The sequence below is a fragment of the Psittacula echo genome (assembly GCF_963264785.1).
Source record: "Psittacula echo genome assembly, chromosome: 7".
Lineage (NCBI taxonomy): Eukaryota > Metazoa > Chordata > Aves > Psittaciformes > Psittacidae > Psittacula > Psittacula echo.
In genome coordinates, this window is record NC_137740.1 from 7,299,680 (window position 1) to 7,327,078 (window position 27,399).

The 27,399-nt window shown below is 40.6% G+C and overlaps 2 protein-coding genes across 6 annotated transcripts in view; both read left to right on the forward strand.

Moving 5' to 3' along the window:
• Positions 1-199: 199 nt before the first annotated feature.
• ORC1 (origin recognition complex subunit 1) lies at positions 200-14,768 on the forward strand (the record flags this gene model as incomplete). Its single annotated transcript, XM_080622234.1, is given in 17 exon segments — positions 200-306; positions 679-806; positions 2,156-2,325; positions 2,765-3,140; positions 3,781-4,075; positions 5,352-5,456; positions 5,795-5,996; positions 6,519-6,625; positions 7,376-7,477; positions 7,905-8,076; positions 8,839-8,946; positions 9,673-9,684; positions 9,686-9,850; positions 11,013-11,132; positions 11,757-11,923; positions 13,073-13,160; positions 14,574-14,768. Coding segments are annotated over 17 exon segments (2,601 nt in total). The 5' UTR covers positions 200-217.
• Positions 14,769-15,403: 635 nt separating this feature from the next.
• The window catches only part of CC2D1B (coiled-coil and C2 domain containing 1B), a 37,037-nt gene continuing 25,041 nt past the window's right edge, over positions 15,404-27,399 (forward strand). For 4 of the 5 annotated variants that reach the window (XR_013957275.1, XM_080622229.1, XM_080622231.1 and 1 more), the window contains exons 1-6: positions 15,736-15,776; positions 15,935-16,040; positions 19,055-19,196; positions 23,503-23,618; positions 24,405-24,518; positions 25,628-25,765. Coding sequence is in view for 4 of the 5 variants with exons in the window: in XM_080622229.1 (XP_080478355.1) it covers positions 15,975-16,040; positions 19,055-19,196; positions 23,503-23,618; positions 24,405-24,518; positions 25,628-25,765 (576 nt within the window). In the remaining variant the exon portion in view is untranslated. Of the gene's footprint in view, positions 15,443-15,735; positions 15,777-15,934; positions 16,041-19,054; positions 19,197-23,502; positions 23,619-24,404; positions 24,519-25,627; positions 25,766-27,399 lie in introns of those variants that run through there. The other variant, XM_080622230.1, reaches the window with a different exon arrangement.

The window sequence follows — 27,399 nt, forward strand, 5'->3', positions numbered from 1 at the left end:
GATCACCTCCCTTCTCCTCCACCCTCAGAGGACAGGCACCCGCATGCTCTGGGGAAGGTAGGGCTTGTCTGGATCAACAGACACACGCCACGTTTTTCATGCACGATGAAGGAGGGGATGGGATTTCTGTATCTCGCCATCTTGAGTCCTTCCCTGCTTTTATTGTTAAATACTAATTAAACAGTTGCTTATTTGTTTCAGCTTTTCCTTGGGAATCATGAACACCCGGCAGCAAAGCAAAATTATCTACTCCTGGTATGGAAAGCCCATAAGCTCGGACAGGAAACTGAGGACTATACAGTACAAGTTAGTAACATTTATTTCTGGCTTGCTCAGGGAAACTTCATCAATGAAGGTTTCTTTACCTTTCTGACATTGTTTAGGTTAATGTGGCAGTCAGTTTTGGGCACTGTGCTAGGACATGGTATGTCTATAACGAAAGTATAAGGCTCTTGAATTGTATAATGTTTAACCAAAGTCATGTATGTAACTAATCTGTGAATAAGCATTCACTCTTAAATTGAAATATATATGAAAGCTTTTAATTGGGGAACTAAACTATAAGCTTTGCAAGAAGGGGTGTAAGCAGCTCTGAAATTGACAGGCCATCAGCTTTAGTGCTATGTGACTTATGAGGAATATGAAATCCTGTTCATCTGTGTGTGTTTCATTTTCTAGGGGAATCCTTATTACCTCAGAAAGAAGCAGAACAGAAAACTCTGTACAAGTCGGTGACTTTGTTTTAGTAGAAGGGGAGAACGCAGATGAGCCTTTCGTGGCACAGCTCCTGGATCTGTATGAAGATGGTAAGAAATAAAACCTTGTTTCCTATCTGAGAAATCTTGAAATGTTCTTAAGCTGCCTATTTCATGGGGGCGAAGTGAGCATTGACACTATACCACTGACCTAATTTACTATGGAAATTAGGCTTTCGGAATCAGCGCTTCTATATTCACGTGCTCCCCAGTTATTTGGGGCTGATAGCAAACTTCAGCTAGATTTCATAGGTAAACAGAGAGCTTGAAGATGAAATTTTTACAATCTTCTTGCTTAGATGCCTAATTTAAAAGAAGTAGTTCTTGAGAAGACCCTGTGAGCTCATGCTTTATTTAGGCTGGAGAATCCAAGAGGAACAAGGGCACTGCAGCCCTGGAACTTGCGTCTCATTAGACATCAGGTTATTTAGCAACAAGGTACAAGGCTGGATAAATGGGGCTCATCACTTCTGCCCCTTGCAGAACTACTTGTTCGTAGGTAAATATAAAAAGATAAATCATGGAAGGTTATACAAAGACTATGCCTTTATCTGGATTAGAAACTACTCATTAGCAATGTCTGATTTCTTTGAACATTTATGGTTTGTTTTGGGCCAGCATAATGACATTTTTATACTTCTTTCTTAAAAACATGAATACATCTCACTTCAGCTTCTTTACTTACTAATACACATTTATTGTAACATAACTGAATATTCTTTTCATGCTGGAAAGAAACCCACAAAGCTTCCTTGAAAACAAGATTCTCCTTTTGTTACATATCTTTGAGAAGTTCGTTTAAAGAAATGTGGCTTTGTTTTCATTCAAAGATGAACATTTATAATGTAGGGAGCAACTTAGTATTCAGTTGTAATATGTTCCAAATGTGTCTTTCAGCTCTCTACACACTTAGTCTGAATAATAAATGCTACAAGCAGATTTTCCTCCTAGATCTGTCAGCAGCAGGATTTGCTGGTTTGTTAGGCAGTGAATAAGTATGTTCCTGCCTTACTTTTAAAATACACTGACATTAAAAATAACATTCTGAAATTTCTCAGTTCTCCTTTTATGCTGCTGCTTTTGGATAGTGGGGTTCAATTAGATCACATCTATGCAAATAAGGAACCTCTTCATTTGTAGTAGTGTCTGGAGCTGGTCTCTAGGTGTTCTGATTGATACCCTGTGTAGGTTGTCTTAGTCTTTAAAAGTCTCAGGTCAAACATTTTAATTTAGTTTAGAAAATGGGAACTGAAATCTCTCCTCCGATGCTTTCTCACTCGTGTTCAGGGTGGATTTCAATCCTTGATGGCATTTCAGTTTCACATCATTGAGGTCTGGTAATAACTGTTTGGGAGACAATAAAATTCTTACTGTTCACTGACTTGTTTTCACTGTTGCAGGCGCTCAGGTGAAACATGCGGTTGTGCAATGGTTCTCTCGTGTTACAGAGGTACCACAAAACAAACGGAAACTGCTTAAAAGGGAGGTTTCTTCCCAAGAGGTGTTTTTTGATCAAGTTCCTGGCTTTGACACTGATATTGCTGCAGAGACCATTATTAAAAGCACCATGGTATGTACTGCAGCCCCTCTACACGTACAGGGAAGAAACAGAACCAGTCTGGAAAGCATAATAGAACAGTGCAGCTACTTTATTCCCTCCCAAACTAAATGTGGAATGTATATTTGTTAATGCAGTTGACATAGGTTAGGATCATTGAAAACTTGATATTCTATCTTTCTTCCATCCCCAAATCACTTTGGTTGTTGGCAGCCAGCTCATTTAGAGGTTTATATGTAAAAAAGTTATGTGAATGGGAGTTCTGTAGTGCAATAAGCTTATGCTAGTGCAAATGTAGGTTGAACATGTTTCCCTATATAATGAAGGATTGCATGAGTTCCGATAACAAGATATATGATTAGAAAATACTTGAATGCTATGAAAATACTTGAATGCTAAATTAACAGTAAATGTTAAGGTATGTGTTTTTTGGTATTTTCTGTTTTTACAGGTAATACCGCTACATCTGAATGAGGAACCACCCATTTCATTGTACAAGGAAAACATTTTCTATGTAAAACAGTCTTGGGATGGGAAATGCTTTAAGACTTTGTCCCCTGACATATTCTCTAAGCTGAAAGAAGCTAACAAGAAAGGAGGTGGCATCCTAAACTCTTCAAACTCATTTATTCCTTTGGACACCATTTCCCCTCTGAAAAAAGAGACAGAAAGTGTTGTTCGGAGTGCCACAAAACCAAAACCTGTCGAGTTGGAAATAGAATCGAAACATTCTGCTTCCAAGTCCTCCCTTGCTAAGGAGAGACATTCACAAAGAGGGGCTAATGGCACCAAAACTCCAACAGCGAGGAAGAAGTTACAGTTAAACAGTATGTATATGGCAATATTCTGTCTTATTTGATAGTTTTGAATGGAGTATGTTTAGTGCCTCTTGATTTTGTGTAGTTCAAACGATGGTAATATTCTAAATCGGTATTTTTAGGTTCTGGGGTTAGTCCAAGCCTGACTTTTGGGTGTGTCAGTTGTTTGTCTCATGTCTGTTATTCCAAGCAACTGTAGTGCTTATATCCAACTGCTGTTACAAATGTTTTATTTGCAACTGGTAAGTCTAAATTTAAAGTGCTGAAATGTTACCGACCAGCCTAACTTGACCTCGGAACATCTCACTTGAATCTTCTGGTGCCCTACGATGTTTATATTGGGCTTACATTGAATAAGCACTTTGGATCCTGTGTAACATGCAGCGTTTTCAAACTGGAGCCTGAGTAAAGTTGTAAGTGATGGAGGTGGGCTAGAAAACTAGAAAAACACCAGTTTGTATTCTATTTCGTTGTCATTTTGGAGGAAGTGTCTGCCTTCTAGCGATTCAGTTCCTTGTTCCTGGAGTGTAATGCCATATCCTTTCATTTAAATGACAGCCATTGAACCAGTCTTACCATGTCTTCTGAAAATTAACCAAACCAGTCATATTAAAGCCTGACAAAAGTTCATTTTGCTCTTGATTCCTAGGTCCCACACGATCTCCTAAAGACAGATTCCTGGGATGTGAAGTTTTGGATCTTTTAGATGATGACTTTGGTACTATAGCACCATTAAAACCATCAGCTACTAAAAGAAAAGTGAAATTCACCGGCATTTTAAGCTCACCACCAAAAATACCTCATACCAATGATAAGGAAAAGTCAATATTTGACACCGAAGAGTACTGGCAGAGGTTGACTGAGTCGTTACAATTATCCCCCTTTAAGGTCAAAGACTCCAGTGAGAAAGCCAAGAATCTGGATGTGAAAAATGATGCAATATCGTAAGTGCCTTTTTATAATTACTTTTGTATGGGAGTTCTGTTTGTGTGTAGTTCTCTTAAAGCACACTTACGAAAGACTTCTGGAGGGTGAAGTAAGTGAAGTCTCTGAGTGTACCATGTTTTGCCTGTTGAGATAACTGAGAGAAAGGAGGTAGCACTGAAGCTTTAGAGAGTGTGTTCCTGGGAGATGAATGAGTGATTAGGGGTATCACAAGAGGAGCTGACTTTAAAGAGATGGATGCACGCTGTTTGTGATTACAAGAACAGAGAGAAGATGCTGTAGATGGGAATGGTAGGATGATATAAAAGGGAACTGAAGCTATATTACTGATCATTATGGTTTGTACTTATCAACATGGATAAAAATCATTTTCCCAGCAGTACACGTGTCACAGGCTCAAATTTGCCCTATTTGTGACAACTGTTGATGTATAGAAACGGATGTGATTGGCCTCATGAGAGTTCTCATGATATTTGGATGTATACTTTCATGCTAATTTTTATGCAGAAAAGAAATTAAAACAAAGCATAAATATTTAAGTTTATCTTCACACAGTCTTTAAAAATGGCATTAAGCTGGGGCAGGAGGAGAATGGATCAGACTTTCTTGGGTAAAATGTTGCGAGAAGGTAAAACCAAGCCATGTTCCTCATTTCAAAGTGTAAAGATGTGGATGCAACATCTGGTTGGATTTGCATGGTGGATTTGCACTCTGGTTTTGTCACTTATTGTATAGCATAAAAACATTTGCCCTTCATTGATAAGGTAATAGCATTCAGCAGTATTTCTAGATCTAAAAAGATTTCTAAGAACCATCAACAAAAAAACCCATCTATAATTCATCCCATTGTGTCCTTTGAACTAGCTGGAAGGTTGTATTAACAGTAAAATGTTCCTGTGATAGGGATGAAGTGCCCAAGAAAGAGAAAAGACAAACCACAACCACTTCCAACCAACCAAACCCGCAACTGCTTGCAGCCCCTGTCTCTTCATTTTGGCAGTGTTACATGTGCAAAATAATTTGGCTGCTAATTCAAAATTACTATAATAAATACTTTGTTTGTTTGGGGTTTTTTTCTTGGCAAAGATGTACTGAAGAGAGGAGAAATTGTACTGTCAGTATCCTTGCCATAGCCAATCTGTAAATAACTGTCAACAAGAATTCACGCTGGATTGACAGGTGTAGTAACAATTGAGCCTGAAGTTTGAAAGGCTTCATCTTCACAAGTGTAATGCAAAGAGGAAATACAAACAGGTTTGTGTTCTTTCTTTACAGTCCAAATAAATGCCGGGAACTGCGTAGTCGGAGCCGTGTACTGACCTTTCGCTCTAGAAGAAGTTGTGTGCAGCAGACAAGCTCTCGCATTGCAGAGCAAATCAGGTGAACTTTTGTGTCTGTGCTCTCTTATTCGGGTTGCTTTTGATAGCTTGAAGCCTTGAGAAATTTGTCTAGCTTAATAGTGAAATGCAAATGGTTCTAGTAGCACAGCTTAACTGCAATGTGAATAAAGACTAAAGCCAACTCATGGTGTTCATCAGAAAACTGACTTCCTTTAAACCAGTCTGTTAAATAGCTATGGCAAATGAACAGCTCAAGTGGCAACTATGTTGGCTTATCCATTATGATAACTACAGAAAAAGCTGAAAATATACAAATGATACTTTGCAGTGTGCAGTGTTGTATGTGGTTTTTTAAAACTCTTCACTTGTTTCTCATAGCATATTAAATGCACTAGAGTTGAACGAGGAAGAGGAGTCTTCATCTAGCTCAGACAGCTTGTCCTCCTCAAGTAGTGAGGAAGAGGAGGATGATGAGAACTTTACACCAGAAAAGAAAACTAAATTAAGTGGAACAGTCAGCACCCCAAAATCTTCAAGGAAGTCTTCAGTTCACACACCTGCCAGGACCCCAAAGAAAACTGTAAGTTCCATGTGAGAGGGACGGTTTATTATTTCCAAGCCAGCTATTGGAATGTTTGATGCCTGTGTGTCAAATGAAGTATCTGAACCCCTTAGCTTTTAATGAAACGTTATCTTGATTCATAGGATCTTTGATATGAGTAGCATATACAAATGTATAAAACACTTGTGTATTTGGACAATGAAATTCAGACAGATCAACTCCTAGTTGCTTGCTGTTTCTTAAGAACCAGATAACTTTGTAACACAGCACTTCAGAAAAGCATTCACAATTTAAAAGTCCTTCAGACAGGTAAAAGGTGTAATTGTTGGTGTCACCATCCCTTTCCAGTTTCTTTTTTATCTTTGGGAAGAAAAGGGTTATGAGGCTTGTTTGTAATTCCCTTTGTAAAGATTGTTTCTCTGTTCATCTTCTAGTGTGGCATCCCTAAGCAATGTTTGGGAAACTTGTATGAATGACCATTCTCCAATAGAAATTGCTGTTTGTAGAAAATCAATATGAGGTTGTAACTTTTCTTTGCAGCCTTTACCAGGAACACCCAAGACACCCCGGAATGCAACTCCTGAGATTCCCAAGCGCAAACATGAAGCACAGAAACCAGCCAGTGTACTAGAAGAGGCCAGATTAAGGTAATGTGTGCTCGGGAGGAAACAATCTTTCCTGCATCAGGTGTGCATAGCAGTAGGCTGTGCAGGGAAGTAGGGAAACGTTATCTTTACCATGTTGTCTAGATTTGGTAAAAATGCATTATGTTTTGATACCAGCAGAGCATTTTTGAATTTACAGTACAATAACAGATTTGCAAATACCAGTAGCATTTCCAATATACTTTTACAATTTCAAATTATGATAACCAGTCCATGCTAAGTCCTGCAGAATTAAATATCTTTGTTCTCATGTTGCACAGAATAAAGATCTTCTTTCACTAGCTTTAGATTTTAAAGGTACAGTATCTGTATCCTATTAATGTATGAAAAAGCTTTATAGCTGTCATTGTAGATGTTCACAGTGGGAGGGGAGGCATTTAGGGCTGACTGTATCTTTCAAACTGAGTTGTAGCTTTTTCAGTTTCCTATAAGCAGTCTCCCCTGGTTTATCCCACCTCTACACTGGCAGTATTTTTGTGAATTAAACCAACTAGATCTTTACTACTGCATATTCATGCTGATTGTTTCTGAAGCTGATTGTTCAGCCCACTTTAAGCCTATAATACATCTAGAGAGACAAGGCCATTTCTTTTGGGATGTTTGATAATGGTGAGAGGTGGAGCACCTGGTTCCTTGTGTTCCTCACTAGGCCCTTCATGTGGAACTGCAAAATGCAGACCTTGGACCTCCTATTTAAACTTTCTTTTTCTTGTTCTTATTTTTAATCCAAAGGCTGCATGTTTCTGCTGTCCCAGAATCTCTACCCTGTCGTGAGGAAGAATACCAGGACATCTATAACTTTGTGGAAAGCAAGCTCATTGATGAAACAGGAGGGTGAGTTTGTTGTTGAGACTGTTACCAACAGCACATCTCCCTATGGCATAACAGCACTGGTGTGGTGTCAGACAATCAACACTGCTTTTATTTAAAAGGTTATTGTCATTTGGCTGAATTAGTTTCTAGTTGAATTTTCTTGGTATTTTGCTTCCTTAAGAAGGGTTGTGCATAGAAATAATGTGGGCTCCTTTATTGTACAGATTCAAATTAAAGACCAAAATATAACTAGTCAATTTTAGATGTCTGGGAAGCCATTTATTTTCTTTCTTTTTAAAGAGGTAAATTATATTCATAAAGTATTTGCCTGGAGTGACAAAGGAATAGTGTTCAAGGGTGGTCTCAGAGCCCAGGAATTTCCAGCTCATTGATCCTAAGAGTGTTAGTGTTCTGCTCAGGCTGCTGAGGAGGTGTTCTCCTTTTGTAGGTGCATGTACATTTCTGGAGTACCTGGTACTGGTAAAACTGCAACTGTTCGTGAAGTGATGCGCTGTCTTCAGCAAGCTGCAGAGAATGATGAGCTACCATCATTCCACTTTCTAGAGATCAATGGCATGAAGCTGACTGACCCTCACCAAGCTTACGTGCAGATACTAGAGGTAAGTAAAGCCTTGTCAGTGGCTTTCTGGTTTGAAAGAGATTTTATGCTTTGCCATTAGATCCTCAACGTGTTACAGTGTTGAAGGCACTTAAGATATCAGTACTTCAAATAAAATAGTCCCTCTGAGAGACTGTATGCTTTTGTCTTAGAAGAGGATCAAAAATAGTTAACTTGAGGCGATGGACAACTTCTTGAACTCTTTTGCTTTCAGCTGCGTAAGGGCAGTGGCTGGGAAATAGCCTGATTACATGCACTCAGGTTTAAATCTAAACTAGATTCTTTTTATAGTTTCCCCTTCTATAACTTTTTCTGTTTAAAAAGTTACTGAGATGCCAACTCTGGAAGTTGGTGTAGTAGTACAATAATTACTAAGAGAGTCTTAATTGTTAACTAGCCTGTCGTGATAGCAATCCAGCTAAAGAGGGACTGTCTCTGTTAACAATACTGGGCTTCTATGACAAACCTAGTCAGCAGTATCTCATCTGGGACTACTGACTGTGCTTATTTTGATATAATTACAGTAAATTCTAAAGGCCTTTCTCTTCAGCTATGTATTCTTCTGTGCTCCCTTATGGACAGCTTCTGGGAGACCTGAGTGTCTTACGAGCTACCTTTTTACGCACAACCCCACTCCTCCGTGCCAAAATCTAGATGCTTGGTGTTGATTGCTAGAGAAAAGTTAAAACCAAATTGGAGTTAAACTTCCTATTTCCAGAGTTTTGGTGTGATTAACCTGCAGCATTGTTTAATCCTTGTCCAGTTACTGACAGGTCAAAAGGTGACTGCAACCCATGCTGCAGTGCTGTTGGGAAAACTGTTCAATACACCTGGACCAAAGAGGAAGACCACAGTGCTGGTAGTGGATGAGGTGAGACAAAGAATCCTTCTTTCTCTTTCCCTTAAGTATCATAGGAAATTATTTGTTGGAGGATGAAGACAGACAAATAATACATACTTAGAGTATATCATATGTGATGTAAAAGGAGCAGACTTGGCAGAGAAGTTGCACAAATAGTTCCTCTTAGCCTTATTAGGAAACTGAATTTAAATGAGCAAGTATCCTGTTGCTATGTTGTTCTCTGCCATGGATTTCACATTGGGTTTATGTTTTGTTTTGGTCCAAGTCATAGAATGACTTGTTCTGTCAAGTCCTAAATGCCACAGAATTCAACTGTGTTTTGTCTGGAAGCTGCTGTTTTTCCAGGGTGAAAACTCAGCATGAAATAAGTCATACCCAGTTCTGAAACTCCTTCAAGTGAGCTATGTTCAGTAATAAACCAATGTAGGCTTATTCAGGTTCTTACATGGAGGGTCTTTTAATCTTGTTAGATGTGGCATTAATATCACAATAGTGTTTAAAATCTCCAGCTGTTTAATCACTCTACTATGGTTAATACTGTTCAAGCATGTAGTAGGACTGCGCTTTTCCAAAAGAGATTAATGCCCTAACTCAGAGAAAGCAGTCCTACTAGTAGATAGATAAAGGAAATGCAACAGAGACAGCTTGTTCAGAATCACATAAGAAGTACTATGTAGCAGAGTCGGCTCTCTCACACCCATCAGGTCTGGTAAATACAAAGCTATTCTTTTTCAGTCTAATTCTTCTCTTTCTATCTCTGCAGCTTGATCTTCTGTGGACCCGGAAACAGAATGTGATGTACAATTTATTTGACTGGCCAACTCAAAAGCACTCCAAATTAATCATCTTGGCCATTGCTAACACCATGGACTTGCCAGAGAGGATAATGATGAACAGAGTAGCTAGCAGGCTGGTATGTCCTAGCAGTTCTGTTGCTATGTTGTAGAATGAAAACAGATTAAATACTATATGCAATTAAAAGTAATCCAAGAGAAAGGCAGGATTGGTTACATCAGAGGTTGAACAGTGCTTTTGTAACTCCCTCTCCAGAGGGCTGATAATGAACACATAAATTTTAGCAAAGAGGCAGCTTGCTAATCAGATGTTATGCTGTGTAAGTACACTATGTTCTTGCAAGAATGAATTAGGAATGCAGATGTCTTTTAAACATATTAAAGTCTGGATAATCAAATGTCATGCTTCATGGTTAAGCTGCTTAGTCTAGAGTTCAGGAAAACTATCTTCTGGTTTCCCTTCCTCTTCCCCTTGCATTCCAGCCACCTAGTTAGTTCTATCTGTTAGCCATCACCAGCTTGTAGATTTCTTCTGTTGGATATTTTTGCACAGAAAGTTAGATGTTGAATACATTTTCCTGGATTATATCTTTATTGCTGCTCTGAAAAGTGATTTGTGAAAATCAGTGCTCTGTGCCTCCAACCTTCTGTGACTCAAATAGCTTCACAGTGTGTGAATTGCTTTCCCCCACCCGCTAAACCTGCAGATCAGCTGAGTCCATATAGTCACAAGGGAGAAGAATTTTGCATAAGAAATGCAAAACTCAGGCCTCCTGTAGAATATGAAAGACAGTGCACTATCTCTAACACAGATAGTCCTCCTCCTCTGAAAGCAGTTTGATTGCTAACATGAAGTCAATAGTATAACTATACATGTATACAGATTTGCTAAAGGAACGATGAATATTCTTTCATAGCTTCTGCTGTTTCTGTGTTAAAAAAGAGTGTACACCAGCTGTAATCAAAAGGTTTTCATGTTAGGTGGCTCTGACTTCTTTACAAGTTTTGTAAGAGGAAATTTGAACTCTGATAGCAACCTCATTTGCTCCTCAGGCCTTTCAGTGGGGAGTTCCAACAGGGATCCTCACTTAGTCGGTTTTGTGGATTTGCATGTTTACTTCACAAAGTGGAACAACTAATTGGAGCATATCACTTGGAGGAGAAGGATGTGAGAGTGTTCCTAGTAGAGAAAATAAAACCAACTATACAGGCTATGCTTGAGCAGTTGAGAGTTTTCAAGCATTACAAACGCTTCTCACTGTATTGTATTATTTATGCTAGGGCCTCACCAGAATGTCCTTTCAGCCCTACACCTACAAACAGCTACAGCAAATTATTTCATCCAGACTGAACAACATGAAGGCATTTGAAGAGGATGCAATTCAGCTGGTTTCCAGAAAGGTAAGCACAGTGCAGATGTACATCCTCTGTGTTGTGCTAGGTAGAGAGTGTGGGGTACAGAGGGGGAGAATCTTAGTACTTGGTCTGTGGTTCTGTATTGGAGACAAGTGGGGTGCAAGTAGCAGATCTCACATTATGCTCTCTGTAAGGTATACAGGGTATTTTTGCAGGAAACATTGCTAAAGTGTCCTTGCATTTCCCACCTACGTTGTGAAGGCGGGAGTATATTCCAAGAGCTGAAGATATGACAAGTCATGTGTAATGATGTCAGCTTTCTCCAGTGTTTGGTATAATGTGAGTCATTGGATGATCCTAAAAAAACCCTTGTTGTGGCAGTGGATTGAATTTCCTACATTATTTTTTTTAACCTCTGACTTCTGTGATTACAGAAAAAAGATCAGTCTTGAGTTTGTGATGACCAAATCATGGTGTAGCAGGGCTACTTCTATTGGTTTTGGTCAGTGAGATTGTTCCTAGAATCCCAGTTTGAATAACATAGTTCACAGTAGCATTGCTCTCCTGTTTTGTGGTTGGGCTGTTTTGTTGGGTTTTCTTTTGTCTACTGATTCTTCTATACTCTTTTTCAACTTCTAGTAAATACAAGCCTGTCCTGTTCACTTTCAGGTAGCAGCACTGTCTGGTGATGCCAGACGTTGTCTTGACATCTGCAGAAGGGCCACTGAGATCTGTGAGTTCAATAGCCAAAAGGGAACCGCTGAGATAGTCAGGATGGCCCATGTGACTGAAGCCATAGATGAAATGTTCTCATCACCATATGTAAATGCAATCAGGTAAAAACATCCCAGAGGAATCTCCTTGCTTTTGTGCCTCTTTCACTTCACTTCTTTTCCGAAACCACTCAGTCTGTCCTCACCACTGTTTGGGAGCATATGTGATGCATTGTGCTTTATTAAAGCGTGATATAAAACAAACCTTGCAGCACAACTGGGAGAGGTACACAACAGGAATTAAAGACAGGAGTAACAAAGGCATAGGAACCCTTGTACAGGTTTATACAGGATGTTTAGATCAGGAGGGGGCTTTTGGAATTTCCTGTTTGCCCCTGTTTACTGTACACTGATTTCACTAGGCAGCAGTTTCCAAGTATGTATATTTGAATTCCTTCCAGTTGGGACTAAATCTAGAGAAATATACTCATGAGCCCACAACTACAGACACTACTGATACCAGCTTACTGGACCAGACTTTGAGCCAAACTGAAGGAAAAACCACTCAGAGGTGCATAGTGTAGTCATCAGGTCCTAAAGAGTCAAACTATTCCCCTCTACATACCTGCTTGTATTATGCCACCATCTTTGATCGCTTAGATGCAGCCCCAGATGCCTAAGCAGGATGCAAGAAGTTCCCATTTGAACTGGTTTCTTTCTTTAACATAAATAGATTCTTAGGACTTTCAAAAGGTTTCCTAAGGGAATAAATGAGAAATTCTATTGACTTTCAGTGGTCTGCACAAGCTGAACTGGTAAAATGCTTTACCAGTTCTGGTCAAAAAAAACCACCCCAAACTCTGTTTCGTCAAAGATGGGGAGGACTAACAGATGAGAATAGGATATTCTGCTGGATATGCAAGTGGTGCTTTTAATGTGCTACTTGTGCCTGGAAACCTCAATGTTAATTTGTAAATTCATGAATGTAAGTTGATCAATACACACTGCAGAACATTTACAACGTATGGAATGAAATGCTGTGTTCAGATACATTGAAAGAGGTGAGGTGAAGTGAAATGCAATGTATTGTGGTGCTAGAGCTGCAGGCTGCAATACCATGGCTAGTTGATATAGACTGCCCCTCTATGGTGGAAAGATAACCTGCATTTAAATAGGTGGTTACCAATGATTTCCCTTCCAGACTTTTTCTCTAATGTTTCATAAGTTCTAAACTTCACAGATTGACTTTTATCTATTTGTTTTGATATGCAGGAATGCCTCACTCCATGAACAAATCTTTTTGAAGGCAATTTTAGCAGAGTTTCGCAGGGCAGGAGTTGAAGAGGCAACAGTTCAACAGGTACGTTTGTGTTCTGAGTCTTCCCCCCCCTTAATTTTGGCACTTTTACCCCTTAAGTTTTACACCCCCTCTTTTTTTGGTCGGGCCAAAGTGTAACTATTTAAATACTTGGAGTTTTTAGTCTTAAAACTTGATGGAAGACAATACAATATAATCAGGCAATGTAGTTCAAGGAGGAAAACTGAAAGTTGATTCCAACTTCCATAGCACTGTCTTTCTCAATAGAGGCAGATATATCAATTTTTTAGGAGGCCCATAAAATACTTAGTACCAGCAGTGCTGTGAAGTCTCTGCACAGAGTCAATTTCATGATTCACAGTATGGAAGCTCAATGTTAACACTTATAAAAATGTTTAGAACTAGATATATAAAATAACCTGTCACTTTTCTGGTTCTGCTGGTTCATAATTTTAATTTTTGATTAAAATTAATGCATTTTCTGTTATTGGCTCCTGAACATCTGTATTAGTTGATTGCATAGATACACTGTGCGATCAGTTCTCAAACTTCAAAGAGTATTTTGTTAGACTGGTTTGTTTTCCCCTTGGTTTTCCTTTAACACAGTGTTTTCATCTGCTTTTTCTAAATAGCAAAGCAGAAGATCCCAACTAATTCTTGTTACCGATTTACCAGTCTGTATGATTTGAGAACTGTGTTCTCCTGTAGTTAAAGGTGCATCATGCCCCTTTCTAAGATCACAGCCTTTCTAAGCTGTGATCTTTCATAGACTGAGAAAGTTGGGGCTGTTCAGCCTGGAGAAGAGAAGGCTGCATGGAGACCTCATAGCAGCCTTCCAGTATCTGAAGGGGGCCTATAAGGATACTGGGGATGGACTCTTCACTAGGGACTGTAGTGATAGGACAAGGGGTAACGGGTTCAAACTGAAACAGGGGAAGTTTAGATTGGATATAAGGAAGAAATTCTTTACTGTTAGGGTGGTGAGGCACTGGAATGGGTTGCCCAGGGAGGTTGTGAATGCTCCATCCCTGGCAGTGTTCAAGGCCAGGTTGGATGAGGCCTTGGGTGACATGGTCTAGTGTGAGGTGTCCCAGCCCATGGCAGGGGGTTGGAACTGGATGCTCTTAAGGTCCTTTCCAACCCTAACTATTCTATGATTCTGTGTCTGTAGTCAGTGTGTCTTGTGTTTACCAGCCACTGGTCCTGAGTATCACTTCTGAGTGAACTGAATTGATACATAATTAATTGTATGGCAGCTCTTAATCTGCTGGGTAAGCTTTAGGCCACCTAGTCAAGAGGAGGTGTAATAACAGATAAAATGATCCAGTTACTTAAACTGCAGACAAGTTGTTTTGCGAATTGTTTTGCTTTTTGGCTCTATGAAAAAGGAAATTATAGCTTGGAATTGTTTGTTCCTCAACAAAGCCCTAACAGTTAGCTCTCTCTCTCTAACAGGTCTATCGTCACCTTCTAGCTCTGTGTAGAATGGAAGGCATCCCGAGCCCTACAGTATCAGAGGTGATGGCAATTTGTTCAAGACTTGGTGCCTGCAGGCTCTTGCTGGTGGAGTCCAGTGCTAAGTACCTTGAGCTGCGGGTGCGACTCAACGTCAGCCAGGACGACATCATGTATGCCCTCAAGGATGAATAGGAAAATAGAGGTTTTATTGGTTTAAATATGTATTTTAATATGTATTTTTATTGACAAAATAGTGATACATATTTTTTTAAATAATTTGCTGGAATATTTGGTGTATATTTTGGTATAATAAAGAATTTGCTTCAAAGCATTTCAAATAATTGAAATCAAGCTATTTGTTTTTAGAATATTTTTGGGTGCTGGTAAGTGGTCCCCTTTCAGCTTGGAATGGGTTGCTTCCATCACTGCCTTCTTTTAAGACTGGTGACATCTTTGTGGCATTGCTGTTTATATAGCTTTTCTTCATTGAGTATAAAAGACACATTAAAATGTGCTTAAACTTAATGATATAATGAAAAGGAACTTTGAGTTTGAAGGGAGAAGGCTGTTTCCTACCAGGAAAATAAAAATACCAGAAGAAAACTGTCATTCAAGTAACTAACTTGGGCTTTTGGGGTTTATTTTGGTTGAAAAGAGGAACTCCACACATCACTTACCTCAGTTAACGCCGCTCTGCTACAAACCCGCTTCCCAGCTCCCCCTGTGAGGCTCCCGAGGGTCCCGCCTCCGCTGGTCCCGCCCCCTCGCGCAGGCGCGCTGCCGCCTTGGAGCCGCGGCCGAGGCGTCTCCGTGCCGGGCGGGAGCTGCTTCAGCGGGCCCCTTTGGGCGGGCTGCAGGAGGCCGAGGTGAGCCGGGGCCTGCCCGCTACGGGCTGACCGATCGCGGCGCCCCTGGGCGGCAGGCGGTGGTTATTTACCCCGTTCTCAGCCTATCGCTTCCACCGGCTCCTCCCTGCGCCGGGGCGGGGAGGGCTCCGCAGGGGTATGGGGCGGGCCGGGCCTGCCCCGCCCTCACGGGGCGCTGGGGACGGAGGGGCCCCCCTGACCTGCCCGCGAGCGGTGCCCGCCACCGGGGCCGAGCCGCAACGCGCCGGGTGTGAGCCGCCTCAGGCGGAGGGAGGGGTGCGGCTGTGGGGAGGGCGGCACTGACGGGCCTGGGCCCTGGGGAGTGTGCTCCGTGGTATGTGTGGCCCCCTTTCGCCCCTCTCCTGGTGTTGACCGGTGGTTTTGGGGTGCTGGAGGGGTGTGCTCAGCCTCCTCTGTGCCACCTGCCTTCGTCCGGTTTGCGGTGCGTTGAGACAGGTGGGAATAGTGACGTTCAGTTTCATGTGCTCTCAGTCCCTTAGAGACAAGAGCCCTCTGAAATTAATGAACCAACATGCTTGGCAGAAAACCTAAGAAAAGCCCTCAGGCAAAGGGCCAGGGAGCTGCAGTTGCAAAGCAGGTAAGGAAGGTAAAGTGCCGGGGAGATGTGGTTGCAAAGCAGGTAGGGAAACCTCCTACTCCCACAGCTCTTCAAGGCAGTCTTGCTCAGGCCTTTTCCTGCTGTTTTCCTGCTGGAATCTTCCTATGTGTTAATAAGATACTGCAGGACCATGGCAAAATTAAATTGCATGGTGCCTGTTTTCCTGCTTTTTCCTTCAGCACATTCTTCTCAAAGTAAATACCTGATAAGCAACAGTGGAGGTCTTGCAGGGAAGCCACAATGTTGTAATGCTGTAATCTTTGTAGGAGATGTCATGACTCATGCTTACAGTGGTTTACTACCCTGGGTATGCTCAGGTTTAATAATAACTTCAATAACCGTATAAAGGCTTGTCTTGCATCTCTAAGAAGACAGAAATAAAAGACCGTAGTATCAGATAACAAATTTAGGGGCACATATGGGAGAACATTAAGGTGCTACACCAGAAACAGTTAATTTCCTAGTATACAGAAAGTTTTTCTTGGAACAGGTAGACTGATAAGTCTGTATCACACTAAAAGTGAGCTTAGATGTCTCTGTGTGTGTGTGTGTGTGTGTGTGTGTGTTGGTATTTTTTCAGTCTTTACCTTTCGCTGTAGTTTCAGAAGCCTTGAGGAGAGAAACATGATTTAGTCATGGCTGGCCAGTGTGGGGAGTCAAGCAAGTGTCAAAATCAGAAATACAGCCAAGGCAAATTCTGGGTGGAACAGGTAATGAATGTGTTAGAACCAGAGTGGAACTTTAGAAACTTTTGCAGGTAGAATAAAGGCAAGTAAAAAGAGTGAGGAGTAACTGGTAAAAAATATAAGGAAATACAAAAAGACATTGGAATAGGATATTAGAATAGAGAAAATAGCTAAAATGTTCTCTTTTGGTGATTTCTTAGGAACCAGCAGTCTCATACTGGAAACAGAATGGTTTAGTTAGAGATCTGTAACATTGCTACTGCGCTAGTATGAAAGTTTGCATTTCTGGGTTGGAGAGGTAATAGATAATTTAGTCTATTTGAGCAAGGGAGAAGATAAAGGTGTAAATTATATTTCCCCCTTCCAAAAAAAGGAGCCACACTCTAAAAAGATAAAAAACAAAGGATCTGATTAACATATCTCACTAATTACTAATTCAGTACAGTTGGTTATTCAGCCTGTCTGACGGCTTAGGGGGTTGTTTCTTGACGCAGATACACTAATAGCTTGCTGACTTGCAAATTAACTGGATTTAAACTGGTTTTGTGCTATGTCGTGTATCAAACACAAGTTTTTTAGAACCTCTTTTTCTGCTTCATTAAGCTTTTATTTAATACTATTAATTTCATTGGAAATGCTGCTTGTTGAACAGATTGAGAGACTTAATGCTTGAACTGCTGGATTCTGTTCTTGACTGAATTCATTACTACACTTGTTTAACTTTCTACACTTGTAGTGAAGAATGGATCAGGTGTGCTTCTGATCCATTTTGCATGTTGATATAAGGTGTGTGCATGTTCCAGAGCACTTTAATCTTTAGATCTCCATTATAAATATTTCCTAACTAAATCATATCCTGATCTTCTTTCCATTCTATCCAAGACTGCAAATGTATTAGTTTTGTTTTACAGAAGGGAGATGGATAAGGCAGAAGGTGGCTAACTGATCTGCTCAGTGCCTTGCAGGATCAGGACTAGCAAATAGCTGCTGCTTTTGAATACTGTTCTTGGTCCTCGGAATCCATGTTTCTCATCCATGTTTCACACTCCTCTTTGGGATTATGGAAGGGTTCAAAGAGAGTCATAAAACATTTCAAGGTAGTAGCCACCAACATCTGAATTCCTATAGGGTTAAAAAAGGTTGTTATACAAGTTTATAAATTGACAGGCAGCTTCAGCTTCTGGCAGCACTGCACATCCTCAGAGGCAGGAGGAGATTGTTAACCCTTGTAATAATGACAACTGAGTTTTATTCCTTGGCTTGAGAGAGGCTGCACTGCTGCCTGCTTGGCCATGTGAAGATGGATAAGTCACGCTGAGGCCTGTGCTTAGAAAAAGTCTGAGGAAAGTTACTCTGACTACCTCATAGGATGAACCTGATTCAGTTAATTCATGTTTATAAAAAAGCTTAGCATACTGTGAATAAAAGTGTTGTTATTTCTGGGGCAGTCAGTGTCATAACCAGCAATGTTAACAATTGTGATAAAAAGGTATCTTAGAAGAATACCTTTTAGTCTGAGACCTCAGGTTTCTCTGATACCTATGTCCTTTGGCATATTTTACAACAATTGAGTGATAACCCCACTACTTTGTCAAATTCTTATTACTGTTATTAATAAGATTACCTGAGATGCTGTTGCTTAGCTGATGATATGATGATAAGCAACATATGATGATGTGTTGCTTAGCTGATGATATGTCCAGGCAGTTGATTGTTTTCTCCAGTGTACCATAGGCATTGCTGGATTTGTAAGGCTGTGTGTGTGCATGCATTTTCCATGTGTTTGTGATTTACAAACTTGAGGTAAAGAGAAGTACAGAGCAGTTCTGTATATGTGAATATACCTTCTTCCAAGACATAAGGGGGAAATCTCTGCAGTGTACACGTGTCAGACTGGTATTGTGTGAATGATGATTGCATACCTTTTAGCTTAGCTGTTAGCAGGAACTGCCCTGAACTTCCCTGATGATATCTGCTTCAGGAGGTTCAGTATAACAGACATCATTTTGTTTTGCTTTATTATGTCAGACTGTTAAATAGGCTTGATTTTAAGGAATCATTGATTGTGTGGAGTTTTAGTGGGAGGGAGTATTTGTGGCTTATTAAGAGTTATGTGCCTTATGTCAGTTAGTGACTAATGCCTGGTGTGCATTATTTTGGTAATAGAAGTGGTATGAGAGTGGGCCTTGAAAAAACCAAAGAGCAGACTCCAGAATGCATGACAGTGTTTCAATAATCCATGCAATGTGATGGGTTTGAGTGTCATCTCTGTTCTAACTGCGGTATTTTATTTTCCCTTGGCTCCAGCTGGGGCTCTTCGTAGATTTCAATCCAGAAGAGATGCTGCTGGCTGCAGAGGATGGTGGGGATGATGGGGACCTTGAAGCAGAGCTTGCAGCTATCACAGGAGAGAAAATGAAAGAAGAGAAATCAAAACCAAAAGTGAAAAGTAAGTTATAGTGTTTGGATTTTATTTATTCACAACCAGAATAAAATTATTAAGCCACTTACTTACAAATCACTGGCTTATCTAAAATGTTATTTCATCACTGATAGAAGCTGAAATTGCAACGACTCTTTCCTTAAACCTGAAAGGTTTAAGTTGTAACTCCACAAGATGGACACGAGCTTTATTTGTCTGTGCTCTTGTAGCCACAGGATAAGGATGTGTGATGGCTAGCCAGTTTAATGACTAAAGACATGCTTGTTTAGCCTATGAAGCCATAAAAAGGTGTAATAGGTGCTAGATGGATTGAAAATGGGAATTGTTTCTTGTGGAGGGTTGGTTGTTGTTTGGTTGTTATGTTAATAATTTTATGCTTTTTTAATAAAATAACATAATGCCATTTATATTGTTTAAAAACTGAATTTACTGAATGCACTCAAATATTGTTACTTGTTACAACAATGAATATCCTTCTAAGAGGGAAATCGTGACACTGATGAAATGACAGGAGGTTAGAGTGTCTCTTGGACTGGATCCTTGCTATTCTTAACATTTTAAGCATGTGTTAATGTTGTCTGATGGTGTTTGCAAGCAGCTATGTGGTGGTTTACAGGGTTGCTATAAACTGCTGTAAATGGAGGCTGCCATTGAGAGGAGCAGTCCCTAGTGCACATGCTCTACCTCTAAGCTGCTGCTGTACATATTTACAGAGCTGTAGGCTGAGCTGCTTCAGGAAACTGATCTGTAAAAATACGTTTCCCTTGTTGTGCTGGGTTTTCACCTGAATCAGTTCCTTGATCTGGTTTTCTGCCTGCTTATCCCTGTGGCTGCAAGGGAGGGGTGGCAGCAAGTGGTTGAGATGGGACAAGGGGAATGGGCCTTGCTACAATTCTGCAGTATTTTGCCTGTAATATTTGAAGGGACTTCACATAGAGCTGCAGGGAAATAAGGAATTTTGAAATATTTAGAAAAAGAGACTGTCTACGCACTGTAAGTGGTGAGAGACAGAGGAGGTGTTTGTATTTAAAACTAGGTTTTAAATCATTTCCACTCTCCAGATGTCAAGATTGTAGTAAACCCATAAATCTGATAAGCATAACTGTGCTAAGAAGCACAATAGCAGAGCTTCTGCCATTGGGCAAAGGTTACTCATCGTTAAAACATGCAGGAAAGTGTTTTGAGGGTGAATCCCTGTCCGTTGAACTGTCAGCTTTTCAAATGCTGACTTGCTTCCTGCCTTGCTTATGTCACCTAATGTGTTTTTTCAATCTCTCTATTCATGTGAGGGAAATGAAACTTCAGACAGTACAAAATTAAGATTTACTCTGCCTTTTAAAGTTATGTGTTCTATGATTCTATGGCTCATAAATCTGTTTATATCAAAATCATTTCCAGCTCTTCTGTTTTCCTAGTAGAATTGGGAGTATGTAGATTAGAAGCTCATGGAAGATGAGCAACTGGATAGCTGGCACTGGGGACTTGTGAGACCTGGTACTGTGTAGTGGTGAGGGCACGGTGCACGGTAGGGGCACCTAGAAAGGAGGAGGGTACAGTAAGGACAGGGGGGAAACTGATCCTGTCTGAAGAAGGACCAAAAAAAAGGGACCCAATACATTACATACATGTGCTCAGTTCTTGGCTATGCACAAGGTGCAATAATTCACTCCTGGATTTACATTCCAGAGCTCCGAAGGGGAGGGGAGGAGGTGATCTCTCCCTCTACCTTGAAGATACAGGCAGCAAAAGCTGTACTGTTGCAGCATCTTAAGTACAGAGATCTGTGCTATCTGTGACTGATAAATGCCAGCTGGTCAGCCACTTGGATGTCTGAAATCATAGCCTCAGCTTGCTGTACTGGATTAGAGCTTCTGAGAAGGCTTGACTGACTTTTTTGCCTTTAGTGGGGCTTCATGTAAAGAGCACTCTGAGCCTTGCAGTACAGCCAGTTGCCTTTGGATATGGCCTACTGTCCTAGTTGCAGAGTTTTGCTGAAGGTTAAATCCATGGGCAACATGTTTGATATAGATACTGAAGCACTGATACAGTAGATTAAATTATGTGAACAAAACCAGCTTTGTACCTGAGTTCATTTTCAGCTGATTCAGCAAATGCAGCAGACAGATGGGATCCATTTTAAGATGCATTTAAATTGACTAAAGCTCTGTCCTGAAGATGTATATTTTATGCAACATTTAATGACACTTGTGAGTCACAGTCATGTGTCTGCATCAGGAAGTATCAGAGGCATTTATGTGGATGGTTGGGGTTTGTATGCACATAAATTCAGCTTGGAGAGCTGATGAAGGAACCTGATAGTTAAGGAAGATGTGGTTGCCACAGCATGAAGTAGAGGACTCTGCGAGGAGGAGTTAAGTAGAGTTTTCAGTGTGAAGACCAGAGTTAGAAGCAACAGCAATGCAGAAAATGAGGAAGTGTAGCTAGAGAGGCAGAAGAAACAGCACTTTCTCTGATTTGCTTAGCAGTTCTCTCTGCAGTGTTCTGCTGCTGCTTTTAGGCTCAGGACAAGTATGATGCCTTGATTTGGAGTGTTCTATTTTTGTACGCCAAGTGTGACTTTGCAGTGGTGTTTGATGTATAAAACAAGTAGTTTTTCAAGGTAGAAAGATTTCCTTATCTGTCTTTCTGGCTGTCTTCAAACATACGGATAATTCGCTGTGCTTCCTTGCTTGTCATGTTATCAGCTGTAACAACCAGGAGTTTGGCTTAAGGCTTGTGTTGTTCAGTATGTCTCTAAAATTGATGTTAATGTGCCTCATCAGATTCAAAGGATACATACCTAGTTTAACGTGAGATGGAGAGAGAGAGACATTCTTGTAGACTGTAGACTTGGAAAATGGATCAGCTGTTGGACTCTCAAGCATAATGAAGACCCTATACAAAACTCCAGTGATTTAATTAGTTGGTGTTTCATTGGAAGTCTTTGAGCTCAGCACCATTTATGGTAAATGCCGTGAACTTTGTTCTGATTTATGGCTGTATGTGCTGTTATAATACATAGAATAACATATTTTGGGCTTTAAAAGAAAACGTGAACAAAATTTCACTGGCAGGTGTGCTGGGATGGCTAATGCAGGTGTTTGCATCTCATGCATTTAACTGTTGGGCTAACTTGGTTATATCCATAACAGCAGATCTTTAGGAACTAGAATACTTCTAACTCAAATTAGTTCAACATGAGGGAGAGAATAAAAGGGACAGAACTGGGGAAAAATAGAGTTTGTTGGCACTTAGGGATGGATGTCTGTGGACCACTTCTCTTCCATATTGAGTCAGAAGTTAATTCTGTCAGTCAGGGGCTACACCAAGAGTGAATTACATTTGTTTGGGTAAACTGACAGGAGGCAAAGGACACATAACAGACCTAACGGGGATGCTAAATCCAGGCCTTGTTAATATGGACAGTCATGTCATAAATCCCTTTCATAAGTACCTAGCATCAGCTTAAAACTAGATCAGATATTTATTCCTACTGAGGACAGAGGCTGCCCCAGTAATTCCCTTTTGTGCGCTGAAAGTTCTAATCAGATCTATTTATCAGCAGCGTATATTCATTTTCTCTTGTGCCACCATTGATTTTTATCTTAACATTGATTTTTATCTTATCTTAACTGAATGCAGTTTTGATGTAACACCCAAGAATAGTAGTATTCTCCAGTTCTTCCTTGAAAAATTGAAGACTTTGTAATGACAGAGCTTCTGTTACTAGTTTTGTTTTGTAAATAATATCATAGAAGTATTTATCTGTATTTTAAATCAGCCAAGGAGCTTGAGGTGAATTCTGTTAAGTTTTTCCTGAAGCAGTTGTTGCATCCTGTCCTGCTTGTCTGTCTTGCCCAGTCTTAACTGTCAGTACTGTGCAAGCCTACCACAGTACCTTTCTCTTTTATGGCTGTGCTTTCTGAGCACTGTTGTGTCCCAACATACCAGCTAGTCTATTACAGTGCTTATGGTTATGCCATTCAGGCTCCTTGTATTAATAAACAGACATTATTTCTCTCTGACATCTAATTTCTGAGCTAGGTTATTGGATGCAGACATTTTCCTTGTTTTACTGCCTGCCTTGACTGTCACTCTCAGAAATACTGGTATTGTTTTTTCCTGGTTGTTCACTTCCCAGTCTTTGCCCTTTATCCATGAGTATACTCTCATTTAACTATGGCAGTATCTAAGGGGAAGCAGAAAAAGCCACTGCTCTTCTTCAGCTGGTAGCAACTCCTTTAGAATTTACATCCAGTGACTGCATAATTGTTACTTAGGCTTTATGGCTCCTTGTGGTTTCTTTTTACAGCTCCTCTGCCCATGGATCATATTGAAAAGATGGCTGCAGAGTGTATGAAGGATCTGAATGAAGATGAGGAAGACGAAGCAGATGATGAAGACTTAGAGAAAGATACAGACCTGTTGGTATGCATAACTTTGTTAGCAAGAAGTTTTAGTGTGTCTTTATTGTGTTTGGGGTTTTGTTTTGATTTTTGATGGAACTGCATTTAGCAAAAGAAGTCTTAACTTTGTGGTGAGAAGCTAAAATACTGCAAAAGTGTTTCCCTAGATCTAGAGCTTTGCAGGATCCAGCCCCCTGTGCACAAGCGTAAGAGTTTCCTAACTAACATTCATATGCAAGAGGGTCCTAAAGAATTGGGGGGAACAGCAGGAATCCCATTCCAGGTCAGCTGGGGGAGTACCACCAGGGATGTTCCCCTTAAAATTATGTCTGTCGCCATTTAGCTACTGCTTCAAGTAGTGCTTGGCCTGAGAAAGCATCTCCCAAGAAATTTTCGTCATTTCAGTGAGTGGTCTAAGTTGGCAGGGCTTAGGGAAGGAGTGGTAAGCAGTGGTTTTTCCTGCCAATGTGAATAGATGCTTTTTGGAAATACCCAATTTGGGTTTGAATGATCTTTGCAAAAGTAATTCTCTGAACATCTCCAGTTTCAGATCTCTAACTGCAAATTTGTGTGGTGATCCTGGAGCTTTTAAGTGGTGTCTGGCTTCCTATTGTGACTACAAATGGGACCAGTTTCATTTAAAAATAAAAATAGAATAAAATAAAAAGATTGGAATAGAAGACTTTTCAATTCTCTGTTTGGGTTCAAAGTCCATCCACAGATTTTGGAGCTTGAGACTTGATCTTGTTTTGTCTTTTGAGGAAATAGAAAAGTATGAGGAAAAGCCTTTTGTTGGCTTTTACTTTAGGCAGAATTGCAGGAAGTTCTGGAAGGTGAGGCGGAAAGCTGTAAGGATGAAACAATAGCAATGGAGCCATCCACTGCTGAACCAGAAAACGAGGAACCGGAACTGCAGCCACAGGTAGGAAAGAGCTTCATGTTCCTGACAGTTTTGCTGTATCACTGCTGTCGTGCAGCTTATACAAGGGTTATGAACAAGGATCTACAGAGGTCGTCTTGGCCTCCAAGGAAGGAGAAGCTATGCTATTGGTGTCTTCTCTGTGGAAACCAATGCTGTATTGATACAGGTGATTTTTTTGCTTTGTTCAGAAGATATTTTTTAATGTTAACACAGAGTTGAGGAGGTAAACAGTTGGAATCAAGCATGTCTTGTCCCTCATGCATATAAGCATACAGACTGCAGCTCAGGCTTCCAGAGTTCCTGTATTCCCCGTTATTGAGCAGCACGCCAAAATGGTGAGACTTGTTAGCGCTCCGCATCTTTGGCATCTTTGTGGAATTTTTCTCTGTAGGATTAGCTTTCTCAGCTTAATTTGTCAGTCCTCATGCAGTCAAATCATTTATTCAGTTAGTGCCATGTTTCTGTTTACGCTACAGATTCCGGTGCCCTTGTGCATTAGGCCTATTAATAGATGGGTCTGAGTTTCTATAGGGATAATGGCAATAATTGCATCAGTAGCCATCTGAAAAGGCCCTGTAGCTGTGAAGTGTTTGTAAGTAGCTACTCATAACTTTGCTTAGGCTTCTTTTGTCACTGAACTAATCCCAGGCTATAGGAGGAGGAGGAGAAAGAGCTCTTTTTGTAGTAAAACCAGGTTGAAGAAGCCCAGAAGGGAGTAAACTAGCATGTTTTAAAAATAAGAAAAGAAAAAGTCAAGATTTGTGCCAGAATAGTTCTTCACACCCTCTGTTGTGTGGTGTTTGAGAGACTTCACTGTTCTCCTCACCTACTCCCTAACCACATGGCTCCAATTACCCTGTGACTGTGAGTTTTCTAAATGTCTCCACCCATTCTTCTCTATTAGGCTTTTGAGAGAAAGCCCAGAGGTGGATCCAGGGACTGTTAGGGTAGTACAAGTGCTCCTCTGTTTGAGAGACTGTTCCATCCTTGTGCTCTTGGTTAACGGGAGTGTGTGTGGAAGAGGAGTGTTTGTTTTTGCAGTGCTGTGGTAAAATGCGTATAGTTGGATGAAATAAGTTTTCTTGATTTGTTTTATTATTTTTTCTGAGACCACCTCACTTCCTGCTGTTACCAGTGAGCTGCAACAGACAATAGAGAAGAGGCTTGCTAACTATAGGACAGCAATTGCTAACGCAAAGGAGTCGGGTGAGTCGGCCAAAATACGCCGATACGAAAGAGGCCTTAAGGTGAGTTGGGTTCATCAGGTATGTGAATGAGGGGGGGACAAAGTTTGTTCTCTAAAGTGTAGTTAGAGTCTTTCCAGATGTGTGGGTTTGTTGAAGGGGGAGAGAAATTCTAATATGCTGCCTTGAGTTACTTTAAAAGTGTTTCTTGTTACTTACTACCAATTTGATATAACAAATGTACAGATAAAGTGTAACTTCAAATGCCTTTTATACCTCAGCGTTGTTTCTGTTGAATGGGTAATAATGGTAGCTGGAGGCAAGGTTTGTGGCAAATTCTGATGTTAAACCAGCCCATCTAGATCTGAATTTGACCTGTGATAGCTGTTCCATGTTACTTTAAAGCAAAGTTTAGGAGCATTCCTAACACAAACACCTTAGTATTAACCTTCTACTCACTTCTGTGAGACAAAGGAAGGTGAAGCCTTTTCCGTGAGTGCATTGGCTGTGCTCGAAAATGAATAGAACAGGATTTTTCATTAAGGGAATTAAAAATTGCAGCAAGGAGCGTTCTCTTCAGCATTGCATCTTCTCAGCCAGGTGGCGTGCTTGTAGTTCGTTGGTAGTGCTTGGTGATTGCTGCTGTGCTGAGTGCTCACTTTTAACTGGTCCCCGGCATCACCTCACACAGCATCCAGCTCGGTCTTGTTGAGCAAAGCTTTATAGCTCAGCACTGTCCACTGAGGGAAGAGTGTAATGTCTCACTAACTACAAGGGTACAAAGGGAACAACTGAAGTCAAACCCAGGGGAGGAAATGCACAAGAAAGAAGATGCCTGTATGTGTCCTCTGCCTGCTACCTCTGAAAGGAACGTACATTAAACTACCTGACCTTTCAGAGAGCAAGATGGGCAAAGCAGCTTATCCAACACCACAGCTTAGTGCACTGTTTGCTACTTCCTTTATTTTTCAAGGCAGGGAGTTGCTCTGTCTCTAAGCAGCGTAACTAAGGATAATAGAGCAGATCTCATTTCACAGCTCACAGTTCCTTAATTAGCAAAATGACATGCCAACAAAAGGTGTCCTTAGTTCTTGGAACTGTGAAGTTTAATCTCAGTGTTTAATTCCATTTCCCGGCAGTCTGTCATCCCACATGTGGAGGAGAGAGGCCTGTGTGTGGGTTGCTGTACTAGTCTGAACCCCCATCTTGCGTGCTGTCGGTCTCTGTATCTCTATTGCTTAATAGGTCAAACAATGTCATGGCTAGCCAAAAATAGCAGCAGTTCTGGCACTGATGAGATTATTTTGTTGTCTTTCTGTGCTTCTGTTTTGGTTTCTGTGGAAGATGAAAGAAGTAGAACTTCTGTTTTGGCTTAAAGTGCATGATGGTCTTTGAACCTTAAATTTAAAACAAAACAATACAACAACATACTGAGGAAGGTAATATTTGTGCTGGAGGAAGGGGTTTAAAAAAATGAGCAGCAGTTAACCCATGTTACATATGGTGAGAGCCGCTTGCCATAGGTCACCAGCTGAAGCTCCATTTCCTTTGCTAGTATTTAATGGCTTTTCTCATTGCACTAAGCAGGTATGCACATTCCGTCCTTCCCTAAATCCACATAGGCAGTGGCATTTCACAGTAGTGTATTTTATTTTGAAGACATAAACTCCATCTGCAGTTAGTATAAATGGCTTCCT